At 35.4% G+C, this 19,395-nt stretch overlaps 3 protein-coding genes across 6 annotated transcripts; 1 reads left to right on the top strand and 2 right to left on the bottom strand.

Moving 5' to 3' along the window:
• Positions 1-798: 798 nt before the first annotated feature.
• Positions 799-8,500, bottom strand: LOC8275351. Of its 3 annotated transcripts, XM_015718900.3 has the most exons (10): positions 8,195-8,500; positions 7,519-7,959; positions 6,975-7,074; positions 6,372-6,428; positions 5,591-5,708; positions 2,909-2,991; positions 2,308-2,369; positions 2,100-2,196; positions 1,166-1,262; positions 799-1,011 (listed from the first exon to the last, which is right to left on the bottom strand). In XM_015718900.3, exons 2-9 carry the CDS (start codon positions 7,857-7,859, stop codon positions 1,206-1,208), a joined length of 915 nt encoding a protein of 304 aa, XP_015574386.1. In that variant the 5' UTR covers positions 7,860-7,959; positions 8,195-8,500; the 3' UTR covers positions 799-1,011; positions 1,166-1,205. The 3 variants fall into 3 exon arrangements, with proteins under 3 accessions (XP_015574386.1, XP_015574384.2, XP_015574385.1); XM_015718898.3 differs by having other exon boundaries at positions 799-1,262; positions 7,519-7,926; XM_015718899.3 differs by having other exon boundaries at positions 799-1,262; positions 8,195-8,499.
• A 654-nt stretch (positions 8,501-9,154) lies between these two features.
• Positions 9,155-14,181, bottom strand: LOC8275350 (inactive leucine-rich repeat receptor-like serine/threonine-protein kinase At1g60630). 2 transcript variants are annotated; one of them, XM_015718895.3, is made up of 3 exons: positions 13,167-14,181; positions 11,549-13,086; positions 9,155-10,062 (listed from the first exon to the last, which is right to left on the bottom strand). In XM_015718895.3, exons 2-3 carry the CDS (start codon positions 12,879-12,881, stop codon positions 9,404-9,406), a joined length of 1,992 nt encoding a protein of 663 aa, XP_015574381.1. In that variant the 5' UTR covers positions 12,882-13,086; positions 13,167-14,181; the 3' UTR covers positions 9,155-9,403. The 2 variants fall into 2 exon arrangements, with proteins under 2 accessions (XP_015574381.1, XP_015574382.1); XM_015718896.3 differs by having other exon boundaries at positions 11,549-13,081.
• Positions 14,182-16,275: 2,094 nt separating this feature from the next.
• Positions 16,276-19,380, top strand: LOC8275348 (TIMELESS-interacting protein). The gene is made up of 5 exons (XM_002518765.4): positions 16,276-16,789; positions 16,955-17,077; positions 17,998-18,097; positions 18,423-18,532; positions 18,982-19,380. The coding sequence occupies exons 1-5, from the start codon at positions 16,487-16,489 to the stop codon at positions 19,147-19,149; spliced, it is 804 nt and encodes a 267-aa protein (XP_002518811.1). The 5' UTR covers positions 16,276-16,486; the 3' UTR covers positions 19,150-19,380.
• The last annotated feature ends 15 nt before the right edge of the window (positions 19,381-19,395 follow it).

Below are 19,395 nucleotides of genomic sequence, written 5' to 3'. Positions count from 1 at the left end.
CCTCGCATCATTATTTATCTAATCTCTCTCTCTCTCTCTCTCTCTCTCTCTCTCGCTCATTAAAACCTTTCATACCCTCAAAAACTAGATAAATCAGATGATTGAGATGTAAAGTAAATCTATAAGCAGAGAGACTAACTCTTTCTAACTCCCTTAAATTAAATATTAAAAAACATTCATTCTCATCCTTGATGGATTAGATACGTATAGAAACTTTGGATTTCACTTGACAAATTATTTTCTGAAAAAAAGAAACGAAAAAAGAAATTAAGAATCGTTGGCATTTGGCAGCCTAACGTTCTGTATATAGAATGTGAAAATAATGGGGAGACAGGGATTAGGTATAGCAAAATATCTTGAAACCCCCAAAGGAGGGAGAGGGAGGGAAGGAACCCTGCGGTCCAACAATCATAATAATAATTCTGAGGCATTTTGCAGGCAAAGCAACTGTACTGTAGCTCATCATGTGCAGATCTCATTATTATCGCCCATTGCTGACATAAGTCTTCCAGTCATGTGCACAGACAATATTTATCAATCAGAGGAGTATCTAATGAATTGATCAAAAAACAATATCTAATGAAAGGGGTGAATCAAGGTTGCAATGCAATTAAACTTCAACTGCTGTATTGCACCTTTTTCTAAACCAAAAAACAAAATAACATAGATAACCAATATGACTAAATGAGAAGAGTTATCTTCTCCTGTTTTCTTTCTTTTTCCTTCTTAAGAAAGCAAAATCAATTTCATCAAAACCATATTTACTGGTCTAATCGTACATAATGAAAACCGAGAACATCGTAATATGCTAGAAGTAGTTATAAATCAAGCACCAAATATTCCACTCCAAGGTGTTGTCTCATAAATTTGTACACAAGGAACTGCAATACAAAATCATCTAAAATAAAAAAAATAAATAAAAAAAAAAAGTATTTTGGTTAGAGATTCTCCCTGGAGCATAGGAACAATGAGCAGTCGGCATTCTTATTGTCTGGTGCTTGGGTTCCATACCTAGTGAGATAATCATATCAGGTACCAAAAATGGGATCTCTACAAATTTCTCCATTGCGGGACCGTAAGTATGATGAGTATGTGTACAACAAAAGGAAGAACCGCCTCCTACCAAACTGCTTAGCATTTACAACAGTAAAATTTTTGTACTTACACAGACCAGATAAAATTGAATCCACCTTAACAATTCTCCATCAGCACCTTGGCTCCTGCTTCAGTTGGATCCCACTAGGCGAGCAAAACATCATTGACTACAGATGCAAAAAGAAAATGTCAAAATATAAAATCACGCAAGAGAAAATGGTTCATAATCTAAGAATTGTAAATTCTACTGCACTAGCACAAATCGTAGGTTAATAGCTGATGCCTGATGCCTGATGCCTGTTAAAGATGGGGTGCTCACTGAACGCATAATAGGAGCAAACATGAGACTGGACTAAGAGCAACTATGATTTACTATTGAGAGAAATATTTAAAACCAATAAGTTGTGAGATCAACAAACTCCGGAGCAACAAAAAAATACAAATTCGTACACGTACATTGCATAGGCATATCAGACATTAATTTTTCGTGGCAGAAAGAAGTATCGTGATGAAACAATATACTCTTACAGTAAAAATCTGGGATTATCAGAATGTCAGAGCAATTATATTAGTACTGTTACAGGAACAGAGACATGAGTATTGAAGGATTATGACGTGCCCCACCTCGCAGAAAAGCAAGCACCTTCTTCATGGTCCACATAATCATTAAATTCTTGTTCAACAATTCAATTTTCTTCATCTTGTGTTTGTTTCACGCATGTGTCATTTGTAATTAAGTTAAAAATTACCACTAAATCCTACAATCTAAATTGATTCTTGATTCTTGATTCTTGGTTTATTTGCAACTAGAATTTCCATTAATGATGACATCAGATGAATAGAAAATACATAATATCAACCACCTGAACCAGGATCATGGGTTCATCTGTCAGAACTGGAAAGAATCAATGAATTGCTCATAGTTCAAATTTTTGTCGTCTGCACTTGTTGGTTGGCATGGTATCCATAGAATATCCAAGTAAGCCAAATTGCATAGAGCTTACCTGAGTTGTACTTGGTAATATACTATTTGCAAGATCCTCATTAATAGATACAGGCAGTGGCGGCATCTGGCTCATGATGCCGGGCATACCTCTCATGCTGCAGAATGTCAAAACAGGAAATTCCACAATGGCAAAGTCAAATTCCATCACAAGTAGAATGACAATCAATCGTGATATAGTGAAATGACTATTGAAAACATCCACATACTCATTCAGAATGGCAGTAATATTGGTCCTCGTGCGACAGAAGAGGTCAATGTTATCCTGTAACTGTTGCAAAAGTATCAAATTAGCATGCCATAACTAGTCTACGAATAGTACCAATGAAACATCAAGCACCACAACATTTAGTTAGAAAAAATGCATAAACAATAGCAAATCAGCAAGAGCTTAATGCCAGTGTGCCTCCTAAAGTCAGGCTTCAACTTTATAAATGATATGCATCAAGCTATAATAAAGAAGACATCCAACTAAAAAGAGAAAGCATCCCTAAATTATGGAACTGCAACAGAACATTCACCTTTTTGTAGCTTTTTATTTTCCATTCAGAAATATTAACTCAAAAGCACTAGCATAGCTCTGGAAATAACTTTTCAAACGTCATCCATGACGGCAAACATTTAAGAATAGTCATAAGACCTCATTAGAATTAGATAAAATAGTTGCAGGAAGCATGGAGCAATGACTATATATCCTTTACAGATATGGTGAATCACATCACTTTATAAGCTAGTTTTTGGTTGAATCAACAGTAAAATTAGGAAAAGAAAAAATAAATAAATGAATAAAGAAGAGAATGGAGCAATCACCTTGAAGGTAGAAAGGTTAGCCGTGATTTTACTAAAAGCTTGGACATTTTGTTCCAAGAGATGCCTAGATGTACCACTTATTCCTGAGACCAGCCAAGTTAACAAATATATCAACAAAGGGATAGAGTATGGACAGGAGGAAGGAGAGAAAAAAATGCAGACCAAATCTCCAATATAAAAAGCAGAAAAAAGAAAGAAAAATGAAAAGATCAAGGCAAGAAATACAAGCGATTTCAGAACCTCAAGGCAGCAGGTCTCAAAATACATACACAAGTTATTTACCGAGTCAACAATAAGAAGAATATGTTATAGAGCTCACTACTCCCCTCAGCACCAAAATTTGTACAGTTACCATGCATTCTTCAATGAATCATAGTTTCTAAATTTTCTAGTAAGTAAGAAAAAATCAAGAATTAACTTTTCTTCATTTACAACAAATTCTCCAAATTTTATCCAAAACTCGGACCCATTGATGCCCATTATACATTCGATTAGAAGAATAGTACAAACGGCATCACGAAATCTTCATTGATGTGACTTACATTTAAGAATTACTTGATCTTATCATAGGGATAGATTGGGCAAAGTTTGCCTATAAAAGTGGATTATGTCAAACTAAATTTGGCAGTTAACTTCATTGTAGCTCGAGGATGAACTTGCAGATTGGTGTGATCTTTCATTCTGTTTTTGTGTTCTGATAACTTGTGTTGAATTAGCACTAGCAATTATCTTCTTCACAAAATTAAAACTTCTTTCTTTCTTTTGCACTTAGTTCTTGGTACTTGCAAATCAAAACTATCTATTGTCTAATGTCATGTTCAATAATAGGCAGCTCAGATCCCTCAAGTGCATGCTTCTGCCTTGAGCCTAGAAACCAAGTGCACCCCTTGTGGCTTTGAAAACTAAGGTATGCCCTATCTGACCAAAATTCGACCTCGAATCTCATTAAATGAAATCTTATATTCTTAGATTTGGTCCATAACTCGGGCTTGATTCCAACCCTTTATATTGTTTCACTGGATTGTATCATTTGCGACTTTTTAGAAAGATGAAACATTTTTTTCCTATGTCTTCCAAATCTAACATGTTCAATGTCAAGTTTACGCTAATGCCTATCGAAAATTATACTTCTTTTGCTTGAAAATTATACTTATTTTGCCTCTCAAATAGTACTTTCCTTTTTCCACTTTTGCTGGTTTTACTAGTTCTTCCATACGTGTAGGTGGATTCGAATGAGCTCGTAACTGTACCCTTGCTTATATGTTATAAGGGGATTCTTGTCACAACTTGTCTAAGTTTCACAATTAGATAGGGTGTTTAGGATATTTACTTACTAGCCATATTTCAAATGTTCTCTTTTATGTTGAAATATTTCAATGGGAAGCAATCCTTAGCAAGCAACTACTCGGATCGCTTTGTGACTTCAAGTTGTCCAGATTTTGTTTTCACCATGAAGAAGCTCATCTATATGATGGTGCAATCTCTACTTTTGGAAACTTAAGTTGTTTGGCATAGTAGCGCTGACAGTTGAAATTGTCTGAGAGTGCTAGCTGCCTAGCACCCTCCCTCACTTTTATCTCCAAGTAGCTTCTTCCCCGTCAAAAGCAACCTCTTTCCTTAACTGTCACTTGAATCTTCTGCAACTCCTCTGCATTCTAATCTCATTTTTAAAATACCAGTCAATAGATTAGATAATTTCCCCTTCATTTGACACCAAATCTGAATCTTCTTTATGATTACAAGATTGGAACTTCTTCATTATAGCCTCTGCATATCCTTGTTCCATCGCTATCCTAAAAAGACAGCTCCTATATTTGAAGATTCTAAGGCTGTCCTGCGTCACAAAAGTAAATAAAACACCAAGGCTTTGGGATCTTATTTCTTTATCAGGTTTCTGCAATTTCCACAAAACAGAGCACAAAATTCCTAAAGATCTGAATCTCCTAGCAAGATATTTTCTGGACCTGCTATTGTTAATAAAATTCAACTTAGAGAAACAATTTGGTAATAACCAAATGCGTCTAACCAAAATCTGAATTCAAGGACCTAAAACTATAAAAATCTCATGTCCCATCAAAATAATAAATGTACAAAATAATGACCCAAAATTCCACCTTCAACCCGTCAGTTTCACTAAATACATCCTTTTAATGAGCTTTACAATTCAATGTTTTTTCTTTGAAGATGATAAATGGACTTGGGTAGAACTCATTCCCAAAAGCTAGCTCAAAGGAAGAGGGTGCCCAATCCACTTATATACACTATAACAGCCTGTAACCAAGCAATGTAGAATAAATACAACTTCTAACACCCTCCCTCACTCTTAGCGTGACATGCAAACAGGCCGAGTCCAAACCCACCATCGCAGGCAAAAGGCCGGCTCTGATATCATGATAAATGGGCTTAGGTAGAACTCATTCCTAAAAGCTAGCTCAAAGGAAGAGGGTGTCCAATCCACTTATATATACTATAACAGCCTAGTAACCAAGCAATGTAGGATAAATACAACTTCTAACAAAAGACATGCTAGGATTACTAAGAAAGAGGAAAAAATAAACCGGTATTAGGTTTTAAGTTCTATATAAAGATGCAAAAGAAAAGAAAGTTACAGACACACACACCCTACAGCCTTGAAAGAAAAAGAACAGTTAAGATTCTCCTATGGGATATCAGAACACTAACCTTCAAAGGACAAAGGCTCGCCCTGGTCTGGATGGTGCATCATCAAAGGATACAAAGCCATGTTTTGTGGCAAAGCTGAAGGCACATTCATCTTTGACGATGATTCCACCAGCTTATCCTGAAGAAGAATGATCTTTAGAATACTGGTACTGCAATCAACATTACCATCTTAAAGACATTAATTTGTTCAATAAATTAAAACATATATCATACTTTGTGCTACACTACAAGTAAATTAAGTGGTAATTATTAAGCTCGCTTCAGGGCTATTTACCACTATTCCAGAAATCATAAACCAATGAAGACCAGAATTCCAGCCACCAAAAAGTACAAATGCATGCAGCAAGTTTCATAATAAGTTATGAAGGCGAAACAGTATAACTTTTCTCCCTCCAGGGGTTGGCAAAACCTATGATACAAAAAGAGATGACAAAGCAGGGCTGCAGGAAGCGAGCTCTCTCCAGAGCTTGCCTAAGCCCATATTAAAAGAAGAGATGATAACGCAGGGCTGCAGTCCATAACAATACTGCCAGGCTTACAGGCAAATTACTGTTTTTATCATTCAGTTTCAGTTCAAAATTATTAGTATGATGGTGAGTAAAATTTAAGCATTCATATGGAGATCACATATTTTTTAACTGCAAACTAAACCAGAAAATTTTCCAAGGCATTAAACAAAAAAGTAAAGAAGCAGAAGTTGGAAAACTTTAAAAGAAAACAGATAATTTAAAAAAAAAATAAGAATTAAAGAGAAAAAAGCTTCTATAAAGATCTTTAATACCTTCCTATTATTGACCTTCTTTCCCAAATTATACTCGTCCGCTTTCCTTCGCTTTCTCTGTGAAAAGTATTCATCAGTATCTTTTAACTCAAACAAACATATCCAAGGAATATTAAAAAAAGAAATCCAGCATGCCAATCATAATATTTGACCATAAAAAGAATGCCTGTCGAGGAAAAAGGCAAATAATCGAAGATCAGATAGACCAACACATTAAGAAGCATCATGTGGAAAGTTCAGAAACATACTTGCTAGTATACCTCTTTTATTCGTATAGATTTAGATGATTAATAAACCAAGCACATGATGAAAGCATCTACCAGCAACAATTCTTCTCCCATGTATTCTTCTTAAGATGCAGTTTTTGGGGAAAGAAAAAAGATTAACAATGAAAAACACCAATCTTAGCACTTCTTAACTTTCAAATCCTATCCAAAAGAAATTTTGGTAATTTGAGATAGGCAAAGACAAAAGCAGCAAGTTATAAAATGTTTAAATTTGAAAATGAACAACAAAGGAAGCCAAAAGAATCAAATATTTCAAAAGAAGCAACATGATGAAAGAAGACATGAAAATCATCTTTACAAGGAGAGAAGACCCTACCGTCATCCACCTACACCTCAATGCAACATCGCGCACAGTTTTATCACGCAGGGTAGCTGCAATCTTTATGTATCTCATAATACTTGGCTCGTCAGCAAATCTAGATATTGAAATGGAATGATTAGCAAGTAAAAGTTAAGCAAAAAGTCAGTCAAATTTTTAGGGCGTAGGAGAAAGAAACATGCAGTATGAATGAAAAGACGGAACAGTTGTGGAGAACGTGCAAGAAACACAGTAAGCAGAGTATAGTGGTTGTAAAATGCACAGTATAATTGCATACACAAAAATAGAAGCTACAAACATTTAAAATTGTAATTAATATGATTGACCTAATGAACCTTAACCGGCCTTTGAAACAAAGTTCAAGAGGTAGTCAAAACAGAAAGACTAGCTCAAAAGGACCATATTTACTTTTGCTTAATTGTTTAATAATTAATTAAATCAGCAACAAGAGAAAGGGCCAAAATAATCTATTTGATAACTAATAGATTTAAAAAGGAAAAATAGAGAGTTATCACAGAAAGGGAAAAGCAAAAAAGAGTACTTTGAAAGGCCTTCTTCGAGAATGATCTGTTCATCGACAGACCACTCAACGGCCAAGCCAGTGTCATGCTTGAGGCCAGGAGCAGAATCAAGAAGCAGAGAAGATGCGCAGGAATTGACATGAGGTATTCCAGGAGGAGGAAGAGTGGTGGAGTTGGCTCCTCCAGGCAACATAACAGAAGAAGAAGTAGTAGCAGTATTGTTCATCCCGAAGTAGTTACTCCCACTGGCCATCGGAATCATCTCGGAAGAGCTATTTATGGCTTCTGATTGGAAGGATATGGCGTGCCGATTGAGCGCAGAAGCCAACGCGTAAAAGCCTGAGTTAGACTCTGCTGCCATTTTGCTCAGCAAAATTCACATCTCACCACCACTTGCAAAATCAGATAAATCCACTCAGCACTCCCCCCTGCTTGACAATAATAAATGCTCGACCAAACCACTTCAATTAACAATTGAAATTCATTAGAAATTTCGGGAAGAAAACAAAAGAAATAATAAAGCTGGTGAATCCCCCAAAAGTGAACCCTAGAATCCTAATTTGGAAAAATAAATAAAGATAAAAGGAAGCAATCAGGTGGAAAAGGAATAAGTGAGCAAAGGAAAGGCCAAAAACCCTATGGAAAAGAAAATGAAGTGAGAGAAGGGAAGGGAAGGGGAAGGGAGGTCGGGGTTACCTTTTTAAGAGGGCCACTTTCCGACGGGTGGCCTAATTGGCTAATTGCCTTTTGCCTTTGTTTCTTCTTTTCGCCTATCACTCACTCATTCATTTGCGTCTGCCAGTGCCAACAACAACAACAACAACAACAGTACACTGTTTCTCTATTTCACTTTCCTTTTTTTCTGCTGCATATAATATATATATATATATGGATATTATATTTCTCTTTCTGTTTTTGCGCGGAGAGAGAGACACACACACACAAACACACCACAGTTCCTCCACCAGTAGGCTCACATTAAGTTAAGCGAAAAGCCCCTAATTATGAATTATGAATTATGATATGAGGTTTTTCTCTTTTATTTTTTAATTTGTATTTTTCACTTTTATCAACAAAAAACAGTCTAGTCTAGTTTATTTTAATAAATATAAAAAAGAAATAAATAATTGATGTTTGTATTGCAGATCTTGGCATTCAGCAAACAGTGGGAATCCCCATAAGCATTTGATGCCAATTATTGTGGACTCTCCACCTTTCCTTTTTTATAACCCCAACCCCCAATTTTTTCTATTTTTGTTGCCACCTTTTGTTTTCTTCTCTTTATTTCCCACCTTTTTCTCTTCAACATTATCTCCTCCACTCCACCTTCTAACCTTTTATTATTTTAACATTTTAATTTACTTCCTACTATATATATTTACCTCCTTATTCTTGGGTTGGATTTTTGGCCTAAAAGCTATATACCCATGAATCATAAGCATACATCGCCTTTTCTTTTACCCAAAATCCTAATCCCAACAATTCACATTAGCACCATTAACAATGACTACCAGAGCCCCCATAGTCTTCTCTTCCTTCACTCTATCTACCAAGTAGGTTTATTTTAATGCACCTTTGAGCCATCCAATCAGTTTTCCTCCATTTTCAGATTGTGCCTCATTTGAATTAGACTCGAATGAACCTGGTTCACATAAATCCAAGAAAATGCACCAAATCACTAACATTAAACACCCAACAAATGTCAAATGCGGAGGATTATCCAACCCAAACTTATACTGCTCAACTAAGAAATTAAGAATGAAAACAAAAAAGGAAAAGAAGTGGTAACTTTACATCAGTAGACTCTACACAATGCCTAGTTGAAGAATAAATTTTCAATTTGAAAAATCAAATCAAATCAGAATACATAAATTTGAAGCCGCTAACTCTAACTTCACCGACCACTTAAATGCTCAAATGTTCATCTCTAGGCAAGCTCTGGACGGTATCAGACCATCTTCCAGGTGAATGGTCGCTGCTATTTGATGAGACTTGAGCCTCCGCCCTTGCATCTCTTATCATCTTCAATACCTCCCTCATGGATGGCCGGCTTTCTGGCGTAAGTGAGACGCATGCCATTGCAACATTTACAAGAGCTAGAAGTTTTTCCTCTGCTGCCTCATTGCCTGAGGTAGGATCATCACCGGACTCTGTCTCTTCTTCTCTTACTGATCGAACCCATCTAGGAATGTCCGAACCATGTTCCTGAACAAGGTCCTGGAATGGAGTTTTGCCAGTCAAGAGTTCTAAGAGTAGCACGCCAAAGCTGTAGACATCAGCTTGTTGAGTTGATGGTTTTCGCATGTCCCGACTTTCAGGAGCTCTATAGAAAAGAGAAGTAGCACTGGGTTCCTCCACCAAATCTGGATCTCGGAACACTGTCAGACCATAATCGGTGAGGCAGGACTCAAATTCGGGACCTAACAGCACATTGGAGGATTTCAAGTTTCCATGGGTTAAGCCAGGGTTCTGGTGGATATATAGCAGTCCAGTAGCCAAGTCCTCAGCTATTTTGAGGCAAGAAGTCCAGTGAAGAGGCTTTCCACCACCAGAAGTCCTTGTTCCTGTAAAAATAGCCAAGATATTCAACTAAATAATAAACCAAAAAGAATATTCAACAGAAAACTTCCTAACGATTGATAGCTAAATAAGTATGATTCCATTCCCAAAGTGTTCTATTTGTCTATTTGAGTTGGTGTTGTAAACCTAGTCTTTTATAACTCATATCTATTGGAAGTTCACTATCATGGGTCTAATATTTTATTGTGAAACTTGATCGAAGGGAATCTCTTATGGACAAAACTTCATTGAGACACTACCCACAGATATAATGCAAGAAAGTAATCGACGCATATTCTCTCTAATTGCAAAGACATACAACATTTGCCATGTGAGAAGTTTATGCCTTCCTCTGACATTTGCTAATTGAATATCAGGCAAACAATCCATAGTCGTACTCAAATAGGATAAAGAGTTAGGAACACCAAACTGAAGTCCACTCAAATAAACATTAATCTCGATCTTTGATCTAACTGTTATCTGCTATATTTTCCACCATTCTACTCAATTTAGAACTACACTTACTGAACATGTAATACTTCTAAACCTGATTCACTTCACCCCAAAATATGTCTTGGGTACTTTTCAGGCTCATGCATATAATTAACCGTATGTGCTTGTAAGAGTTAAAGAAAGAAATGGAGATTCTTGAATGTCCAGTGGTTCCTTTGCTTATGGTACCTATTCAATTAGAAGAACTATTTTTTCTAATAGGCCTGATTGTGAAGAGTGAAGAGTGAAGAGTGAAGAGCGAGGACTGGATTTGGCTTTGTTATATCTATGTAAATACAGTCAAAGAACCAATATATTCCTGAAGATATCTGTGACAAGGGTTGAGTGGGACAACACTAACATGCGGCAGTCAGCAAACAGCGTGAGTTGTCCAATTATAAAAGCGAGCCCTTTTTTCAAGATTGTAACATATTATATAAAAAATGAAAAACGATATACACACATTGTCGTTATTTACCTAAATCATTACAAGGGTGACCAACTGCTAAAAGCAACACCATTTATACAAAAGATTGATGACCCCAGCGGATCTCTTTCATGTTAAGAGCGACCCACCTATCCCCAATTTATAGAAAGATGGACAATAAAAAAGAAGATATGAAGAAATTTGATAAAAGAAAATATACAATGCAATTTAGATATAACATGTTCAGACATGCTGTGACTGACTTTATAAATTTTAATATCAGGAGCTATTTTCACTGGAAATGGTCCAAAAAGACGGATTTAAGAGTAAAAGGGTCCACAGGAAGGACATAAATGGAGGGCCAAGTTTGAGTGAGGAAAGGATGGTAGGAAAAGCACATGAACTGAGTTGGGTAGAAGGGAGCATACTTGCCCCCATCCGCTGTTTTGCTTTTTTCCCTTTCACATTCCCGTCAATAATATATATTGTTTTTCTTTAATTTGGGCGAAACAGAGAATGCATCTTAAAAGCAACATTAATTAATTAAATTAAACTAAAGAAAAACGACATACCGTGAAGGAGAGAGAAGAGACTGCCGTTTGGAAAATAATCATATACAAGCAGGCGTTCCTCCTTAGCTTGAAAATAAGCCCTGAGCGGGACCAGATTTGGATGCCTTAACCTACCAAGCAGGTCCATGTGTCTCCGAAACTCCTCTACCCTTGGATATCTTGCATCTTTCAACCTTTTAACAGTGACGATGAACCCAGACTCCATGACTGCTTTATAGGTGCTTCCCATACTGCCTCTCCCTAACGTCTCCGCTGATGCCTTTAATAGATCTTCTAGGCTATAACTCATCTGCTGATCCCCTGCACCCAAGAATACTAATGTACCTAATCCTTCTCCCTCCCATGAGAAACCACCTTGTGTTCCACTGTTATTACCTCCTCCGCCGCCGCCGTTACCATTTTCTCCGCTGCTGCTAATAGCCACTCCTTTTGCCTTGCTTCTTACCTCCCCTACACCTGCTGGCTCCTCTTTTCTATTTCTACCACGGTGCATGCGAATTAAACATATCGTAATTAATAAACAAACCACCAAAAATCCACCCACGGTCCCTACAATAATCTTTATCAATTTACTCCGCTTCGAGGATGATTTTGAGCCTCCCTCCCTGTCCCTAGGATAAGCAGGGCTGGCTGGTGGCCCAAACTCTCTATTACTGCAAGGGTTTCCAATCTGCTCCCCACATATATCCACATTGCCAGAAAATGACGACGTATTGAACCGAATCAAGGCTGGCGTCACCGGAATCTCCCCCGAGAGTTCATTATTAGACACATTGAAAAACCTGAGACTAGTTTGGTTCAGAGGAGGGATTGGCCCAGTGAACCGGTTGTCTTGCAAGTTAAGAACATATAGTCGAGCGAGTTTGAGGAGAGAAACTGGGAGTGGACCTGAAATTTGGTTATCAGCTAAAACTACGACTTTTAAACGGTGTAGGCTCGTAATGGAATCAGGAAAATTGCCTGAGAAATTGTTACTGTTGAGGAAGAGGGATTTGAGATTGACTAGACCTGAAAGACTGGGGATTTGGCCTGAAATTGAGTTGCCTTTGAAACTTAAAACGCGAAGTTGATCTAATTGATTAAGGGTTTTAGCATCTAAAGTACCCCTAAGGTTTAGATACTCGAGAACAAGCTTAGTGACCCTTCCGTTCATGCATTCTTTGATCCCTCGCCACTTGCAAGCATCGCTTCCTTGCGGCCATGGCAGAGAGTTTGAAGGATCAATTGATGACTTGAGGGTTAAGAGCGCCTCCGCATCACTGGATGTAACCGGAGAAATAATCCAAATGGTACAAAATAACAAGAGGTAGAGAAAATGGTACCTTGATTCCATGATATTCTTTTAGCTGGGTGTAGAACAGAAATGGGAGCTCTCAGATCATTTTGATTCTAGTTTCCACAAGGAGAGAGCAAAATGCCAAAATATTCAGATCTACCCATTTCCCCAGACGCAACATTAACTTAAAAAAACATCCCAATAATTAGACTTAAGACATGAACAGTCGCCATTTTCAGAGACTTGAAAAACGACAGCTAGCCTTCAAACAAAAACCAGAGTTAAACATGGTGAATAATAGGGGAGGAGGAGGAGTAATGGAAGTTCATCTACGCTACTCACCCAAATAATGGAATCGGAAAACTGTAAACTCGAGAGTGGCGGCGAAGTTTGTAAGTTGAATGGAAGCGAGGCAGTGGCAGTAGCATCGTATCTCCAACTCTTTGCTAGCAAAACTCACGGACATCGCAGCGTAGTCGTCACGTGAACTCATTACACAAGTTGCAGACTACAAAAATAGTCTTTCTTAAAAAAATTTCTCTTCTCTCGATGATTTGTATATTCTCAAACTGCAGGCATTATTAATTTTGACGATAAAAGCAGTACTTATTTTACTAGTATTTTGTATCCTTTCTCTCTTCAGTTTCTCGGGCTACTCGAGATTGACACTAACCCACACTTTTATTTTTTGAGCAGCCTTGACGTGGAAGCAGTACCCACAGCTAAAACTAGCACAGGTAAGAAGAGGACTGGGTGGTATCTGGTTGATCATGGAGCAGCTACGAGCAAAGAGCAATAATAGAAGAAATTATGAATGAAGTAAGCAAGTTTATTGTTTAAATTTAAACCCGAGTTTGTTGATTAAATTTAAACCCGAGATCCAAGAAGACGATAGATAGATCTATCTGGACTTTGTAAGTATTGTAGCAGAGACAATAATTCCAGAGAGAGAGAGAATACGCATACATAGATAATACAGAGCAGTAGTCACTCAGGAAATCGGTGAATGAATTGAAGACAAAGGATGGATGACCGTAATAAATGGGATCTCTCACTCTCACTTACTTACCCTTACCAATGGGTTCAGCTAACCTTAAACGTGGCAGCATTCAATTACAGAAACAAAAATAAAAAAAAAATAGGGCGGGTACTTTGGTAACATGTAGTTGAGTTCACGTTAAGTTTAATGTGTCCAAGCTGTCACCTTAGATTTTCAGACATTCATTGGGAAAAAAGATTTGATCTCGCCAAACAATATTTGCTCTTCACGATTTTCCGGTGGAGTTTGGGTGTCGTCATAACACAGCCGGGAATGCAGGCCTGCGGTACATTTGCCATTGGCTCTTTTTCTTCCATGGAAATCGTGTTTGGCAATATTATGTCTCAAAATTTTAAAATTTCTCTCTTTCTCCTCCTAAGTCGTATGTCTTAAAAATAATACCGCTTTTAATAATTGCATCTCAGAGTTCATCTGCTCATTCAAAAAGACAATTTCTAAATGACAAATCTTATTGCTCAAAATAATAAGATATTTTATGTAAATAATCTAAAAAATATATAATTACTGGGAAATTGATATATTATCTCAAGAGCACCGTAGGTATCCTTTTTTTATCGGTTTGTGATTTATTTCAAATTATATTTTTAAACTATATTTTGGTGAGTCGAAAATATATGATAATTTAATATTTGGCATATATTTTCTTAGTCCTAAAAATATATATACTGGTTGCTTTTTATTATTTTCTTTAAATTATTCGAGTAATTCACCAAGACATTTTATATTTATGTTTAAAAATTAATATAAACTAACAAATAAAAATAATATTTTTTAATTTATTTATACCAAAATATTTTTTTAGTTTTAAAATAATTTATAATAAGACACATATCTCGTCTCATAAAGTGTGAGCTAGAGAATAAAGAGATAAAAATAAAAAAAAATAATATGACTAAAATGCTACATAAAATATAATCCTGTTATATAACATAAGCCAATTTCAAAGTTAAATATAATTGCAACAAAAACTTTATATAAAGGCTAATTTGATGAAATTAAGAGACTTGATTACAACTAATAAAATGATATTTGTGTTCTTTTAGTCATTACCTTTAAAATACTTAATTCATATAATTAACTATTTACTAAAATGAAAATAATTATACTTCATCATTTAGAGATCTAATTCAAATTTTCTAATTTCTTTCGATAAGGTAGGATTTCCTATAAAAAAATAAAAAAAAATAAAAAATCGAAAGCAAGTCAAGGCTATAGTGCTAGTGTCATATTTACTTCAATTGCCTCCTACTTTTCTATTCAACTATTTAAAATTTGTCTCTAAACTTCTCCTTTAGTGTCAATTCCTCTTGATTATAGTCGAATTGAAATTTCATTTTCTAAATTATAAAATAATGTATTTTTCTTTTTAGTGTACCATAATGCAATCCTCTCCATAAGTTGTAGACCAATTTTTCATTGAGAAGGATTGCAATATAAAAAATAAATTATAATTTGAAAATTTCTCAATCTGTATATTGTTTAGTTCTATATTATAATACTAAACTAAAGAGTAGAGATTAAATTTCTCTTTGCGAATCGACAACGGCATCATATATTAGAAAGTGACAAGAGACTGGCTAAAGAAGTTGACCATACCCTACCACATCAACATAAAGTTGTACTTGCTTATTCAAATAATGATGAATTTCTAAACATCCTACTATCATTTTGCTAATTACTCTGCTTCCACTACATATATGTCTTGAATTTAAGTTTTTACTTTCATATTATCTGGATTATTATTTTATAATGAGTATAAAAAAATATTGATTTCATACTAATTAGTTGTTTGTATAACTGTTATTATTATTTCGATTGTAAAATTAAGTTAATAAATATTGTTTAATAATCTTTTTAATATTTAGTAATAATTTATAATATTCTAAAATTAGCTATTTCTGTTTTATTTTTTAAAATTTTTAAAATTTTATTAGTGCAACAATATAAAAATTATTTACTAAGATATTTATTAATTAATTTTAGTATTATATAAATTAATTAATTTTTTATTAAATATAATTCTAGATATTATTTTATAAAATTTAAATTATTATTTAATTAAAATATTAGTTTATTAATTAATATATTTAATATAATATTTCTTAGAATAATTAATATTATATCTAATTAGAAAATTATTTATTAGATAATATAATATTAAAATATAATTAATATATTATTATTTAGAATTAGAGTGAGTATTAATTAGGATTATAATTTATTAATTAATAAATTAAGAAAAAAAGTCGGTCTCGTTGATTCGATTGTGCCGAGTAGAAGGACAATTATTCAGCAGATAAAATTACACGGAATAATTTGAATTAATAAAGAAATAAGTAATATATTAAATTAAAGAATAGAACAAAATTATAAATGAATTAGCTCGACTAAGGGGAAAAGAAAGGCAGGTGGGAGGGGTCCCGAGCCCGACAATCCAAATACGAAATGGCCTTAATGAACTGGAAAGACACTGTGAAAATTGGCGGTATTCTTGAATTCCCTCCTTAATGTTCCCGCCAATACGAAAAAGGAAACTATTTGTAAAAAATGAAATAGAAAAAGATAAAAATTCACGCGAGAGAATCGACGGAGGGAAATCAAAATGGAGCCGGGAAAAGCAGCGCCGACTGGTTGTTACAAGTGCGGGAGGCCAGGTCACTGGTCCCGTGATTGCCCTGATTCTAATTCTAACCCTAACCCTTCATCTAGCAATCCCAGCAATTCAAAATTTCCAACATCTTTTCCTAATACTAGTACCAACTCAAAACCTGTGGCCGAGAAGCCAAAAAAGGTTCCCAGAAGCAGGCCAAAGCTCACCCCTGATATTCTTTTGGGAGATGATGGTCTTGGCTACGTTCTTCGCCATTTTCCTCGCAATTTTAAGTACCGTGGCCGTGGCCATGAGGTTTTCAATTCAATTTTATTCCTCAACACTTGTTTTGCCCACTATATATTCTCTATTTTTGTCTATTATTCATTATTTTGTTATTAAATGTCTGGTTTTATGCGTATAATGTGATTCGATTTTCTCTTTGTTATATAGTCTAACTATCAATTAAATCATGTATAGGTAAGCGATTTAGGGAACTTGATTCGATTGTACAGTGAATGGCACTCTCGCTTGCTCCCTTATTACTCATATGATGAATTCGTACATAAGGTGGAACAAGTTGCTTCCACCAAACGCGTCAGGGTAAGCCACTTTTCCTTTTCCTTTATTTATTTTTATATTTATTTTTTCTACGTTTCCAATTTGCATCTGATGATTGTTCATTATGAGCCTCGCGGGCAATGGCCAGGAGTCAGTATCCTATCGGTTGCCTGACATGATCAATAGAACTTCTGTAATTCTATTAACAAATTTTTATTTAGCATTAAGTATTGTTGGCTACTTTTGATCTTCACTACTTGTTTTGATGTTTCTTCTATTTTAATAGTAAGTGCCACATACTTCTGCATTTACTTTTTGAGCTTCCATTTTAATGGTGCCTCAGTGAATTTTATGTCTCCCTTATTCATTGATTGATTCTATTGATATTTCTGTTTTTCTCTTCCTTGCATGCATTTCAAAATATAAGATACTAATGCAGCGAGTTTTGTGCACAATAGAATCCTTCATTAGGACGTGAATTTAAAGTACACACTTTATATGGTATTTAAACACAAATGATTGTTCAATTTATTCCTTGATTTATGTGTGTGTATGTACATATATTATGAGGCGCATTAGCAATAGAAAACAATTGTTATTTCAGAGATTACTGGGTTCCAAAAACTGTACACTTTTTGTTTTATATTTATCATAAGAAAAGCTAATACTGTAGCTGACCCTTTAGCGAAGTCTGTCAGATGCCGATCTTGCCTATCCAATTGGGTTGCGTGTCTGCCACCATTCCTGGTTAATTTAGTTAATTTTGATATCTCTGGCTGTAATGCTCTTGCTATTCGATAGCATAATTGTGTTAGAAAAAAAAAAAGAGTGATAGGTGAAGTATTTTCCTTCGTTTGCATTCAGACTTGTTGCTAGAATAATGTTCATGGCACGTGGAAATGGCACAAACACATACAATTGCCTTGAATCTATCTTATATTATTTTTCTGCTCTTTGAGCAGGTATGTCTCAGAGATTTAAGAGAAAGAGTAGCCAGTGGAGGGGATCCAATGAAGCTGCATGAATCACCACCTGAATATGTTGATCCAAAACTTGAACAAGGTAAGGTGGATATCTTGCTGCTGACAAGGCATTTGGATCTTGTGTATTTATGCATTTAAGTTCTGGGTAGACGACACAGCTTGCCCCTTTCTTTGTTTGCCATTTCACCGATAAAGAGGTTTGGCCATTTTCTTCATCATGATTCCTACCTGTAAACCTCAATCTCTGTTTTTTCCATACATGCCCTGAAGTAACTTGCCCATATCACTTTGGATTATTGCTAGCACCATCACATATGCTCTCATGATATGCTTCTTAATGAAGGGACTGAACTTCTGATATCATTTGATGTTTCATTCTGTTGATGGTTGTTAAAATCTCGTAGACCATTCTATTCCTACTGAGAATGACATGGGAGGCCCATCTTCAACGAACCATGATGCGGATGTTGAACAAGAAGATATGCTTTGTGATATTTTTGATAGAGCTACTGAAGTAAGTGTCATTTCTTTATTTGAATGTTTTCTGTTTGCTATGGTTCTTTTTCCATCCATTTCCAAAACAGAAACCTATAATTGCTTTAGCTAGAAATAGTTGCCTGATCAGAATGACATTGTCAACACGTCTATAGGCATCTGTGTGGATTATTTTTTTCTTGATAAGTAATTTTGTTATAAATGCTTCCAAGAACTATCCATCCTAATTTGCTCCTGCATTTATAGTACATTTGTTATAATGACCACATTTGCATTTTCTTGAATCAAATACCCTTAAACACCATAAGCCCAAGAATATGGTTATCAAATAATTGGAAGTATAAAAACTAATATTTATTTATGGGTATTTGATTTCGCATGTGTTATATGACCAACTTTTTATCCTCAAAAAAGTTTCTATGAAACAAGCATGCTAATGACTGACTATTTGCCTATATTTAATCGCAGGCACCAACTCCCGCCTCATACAGTAGAATGGAGGCACCGACTTCAAATAATAACAACACTAGCTTGTCCAATGAAAGTTTGCTTACCGATGAACAAAGAGCTCGCATGGAAGCTAACAGATTGAAGGCACTGGAAAGAGCTGCAGCTCGGCCCCAGTCATTACAGTGAAGCTAACTTACTTTTTCTTTTTAAATTTCTTAGAACACAAAATTGCACATTTTAAACTCTATATTATTCAGCATAGTTCTCTGGTCGTAGGCCTATAACGCATAAGAGTTACAGTTTGACAAGGGAGATAATCTCAGATCCGTCAATAGGACTTTTTGGTGTACGGTTTTACTGAGGCAGCTAAAAGCAGTAAACAGAAACATACAATTACTACACACTTCTTTTTTTTTATTTTTATTTTTTTTC

Source organism: Ricinus communis, chromosome 6, assembly GCF_019578655.1.
Source record: "Ricinus communis isolate WT05 ecotype wild-type chromosome 6, ASM1957865v1, whole genome shotgun sequence".
In the NCBI taxonomy this organism is placed as follows: Eukaryota; Viridiplantae; Streptophyta; class Magnoliopsida; order Malpighiales; family Euphorbiaceae; genus Ricinus; species Ricinus communis.
Note: the sequence above shows the minus strand (reverse complement) of the source record. Positions and strands in the feature narration are given on the sequence as shown.

Excerpts from the sequence above, each read along its gene's own strand:
- LOC8275351 (XM_015718900.3), bottom strand. The coding sequence starts at position 7,859 with ATGGCAGCAGAGTCTAACTCAGGCTTTTACGCGTTGGCTTCTGCGCTC. Across the intron at positions 2,992-5,590 it reads CGAGCCTTTGTCCTTTGAAG|GAATAAGTGGTACATCTAGG; the intron begins GTTAGTGTTCTG and ends GGCTGGTCTCAG. Across the intron at positions 1,263-2,099 it reads TATTACCAAGTACAACTCAG|TCAATGATGTTTTGCTCGCC; the intron begins GTAAGCTCTATG and ends TTGCATCTGTAG.
- LOC8275350 (XM_015718895.3), bottom strand. The coding sequence starts at position 12,881 with ATGGAATCAAGGTACCATTTTCTCTACCTCTTGTTATTTTGTACCATT. Across the intron at positions 10,063-11,548 it reads TCTCTTCTCTCTCCTTCACG|GAACAAGGACTTCTGGTGGT; the intron begins GTATGTCGTTTT and ends CTATTTTTACAG.
- LOC8275348 (XM_002518765.4), top strand. The coding sequence starts at position 16,487 with ATGGAGCCGGGAAAAGCAGCGCCGACTGGTTGTTACAAGTGCGGGAGG. Across the intron at positions 17,078-17,997 it reads CTTCCACCAAACGCGTCAGG|GTATGTCTCAGAGATTTAAG; the intron begins GTAAGCCACTTT and ends CTCTTTGAGCAG. Across the intron at positions 18,533-18,981 it reads TTTTTGATAGAGCTACTGAA|GCACCAACTCCCGCCTCATA; the intron begins GTAAGTGTCATT and ends ATTTAATCGCAG.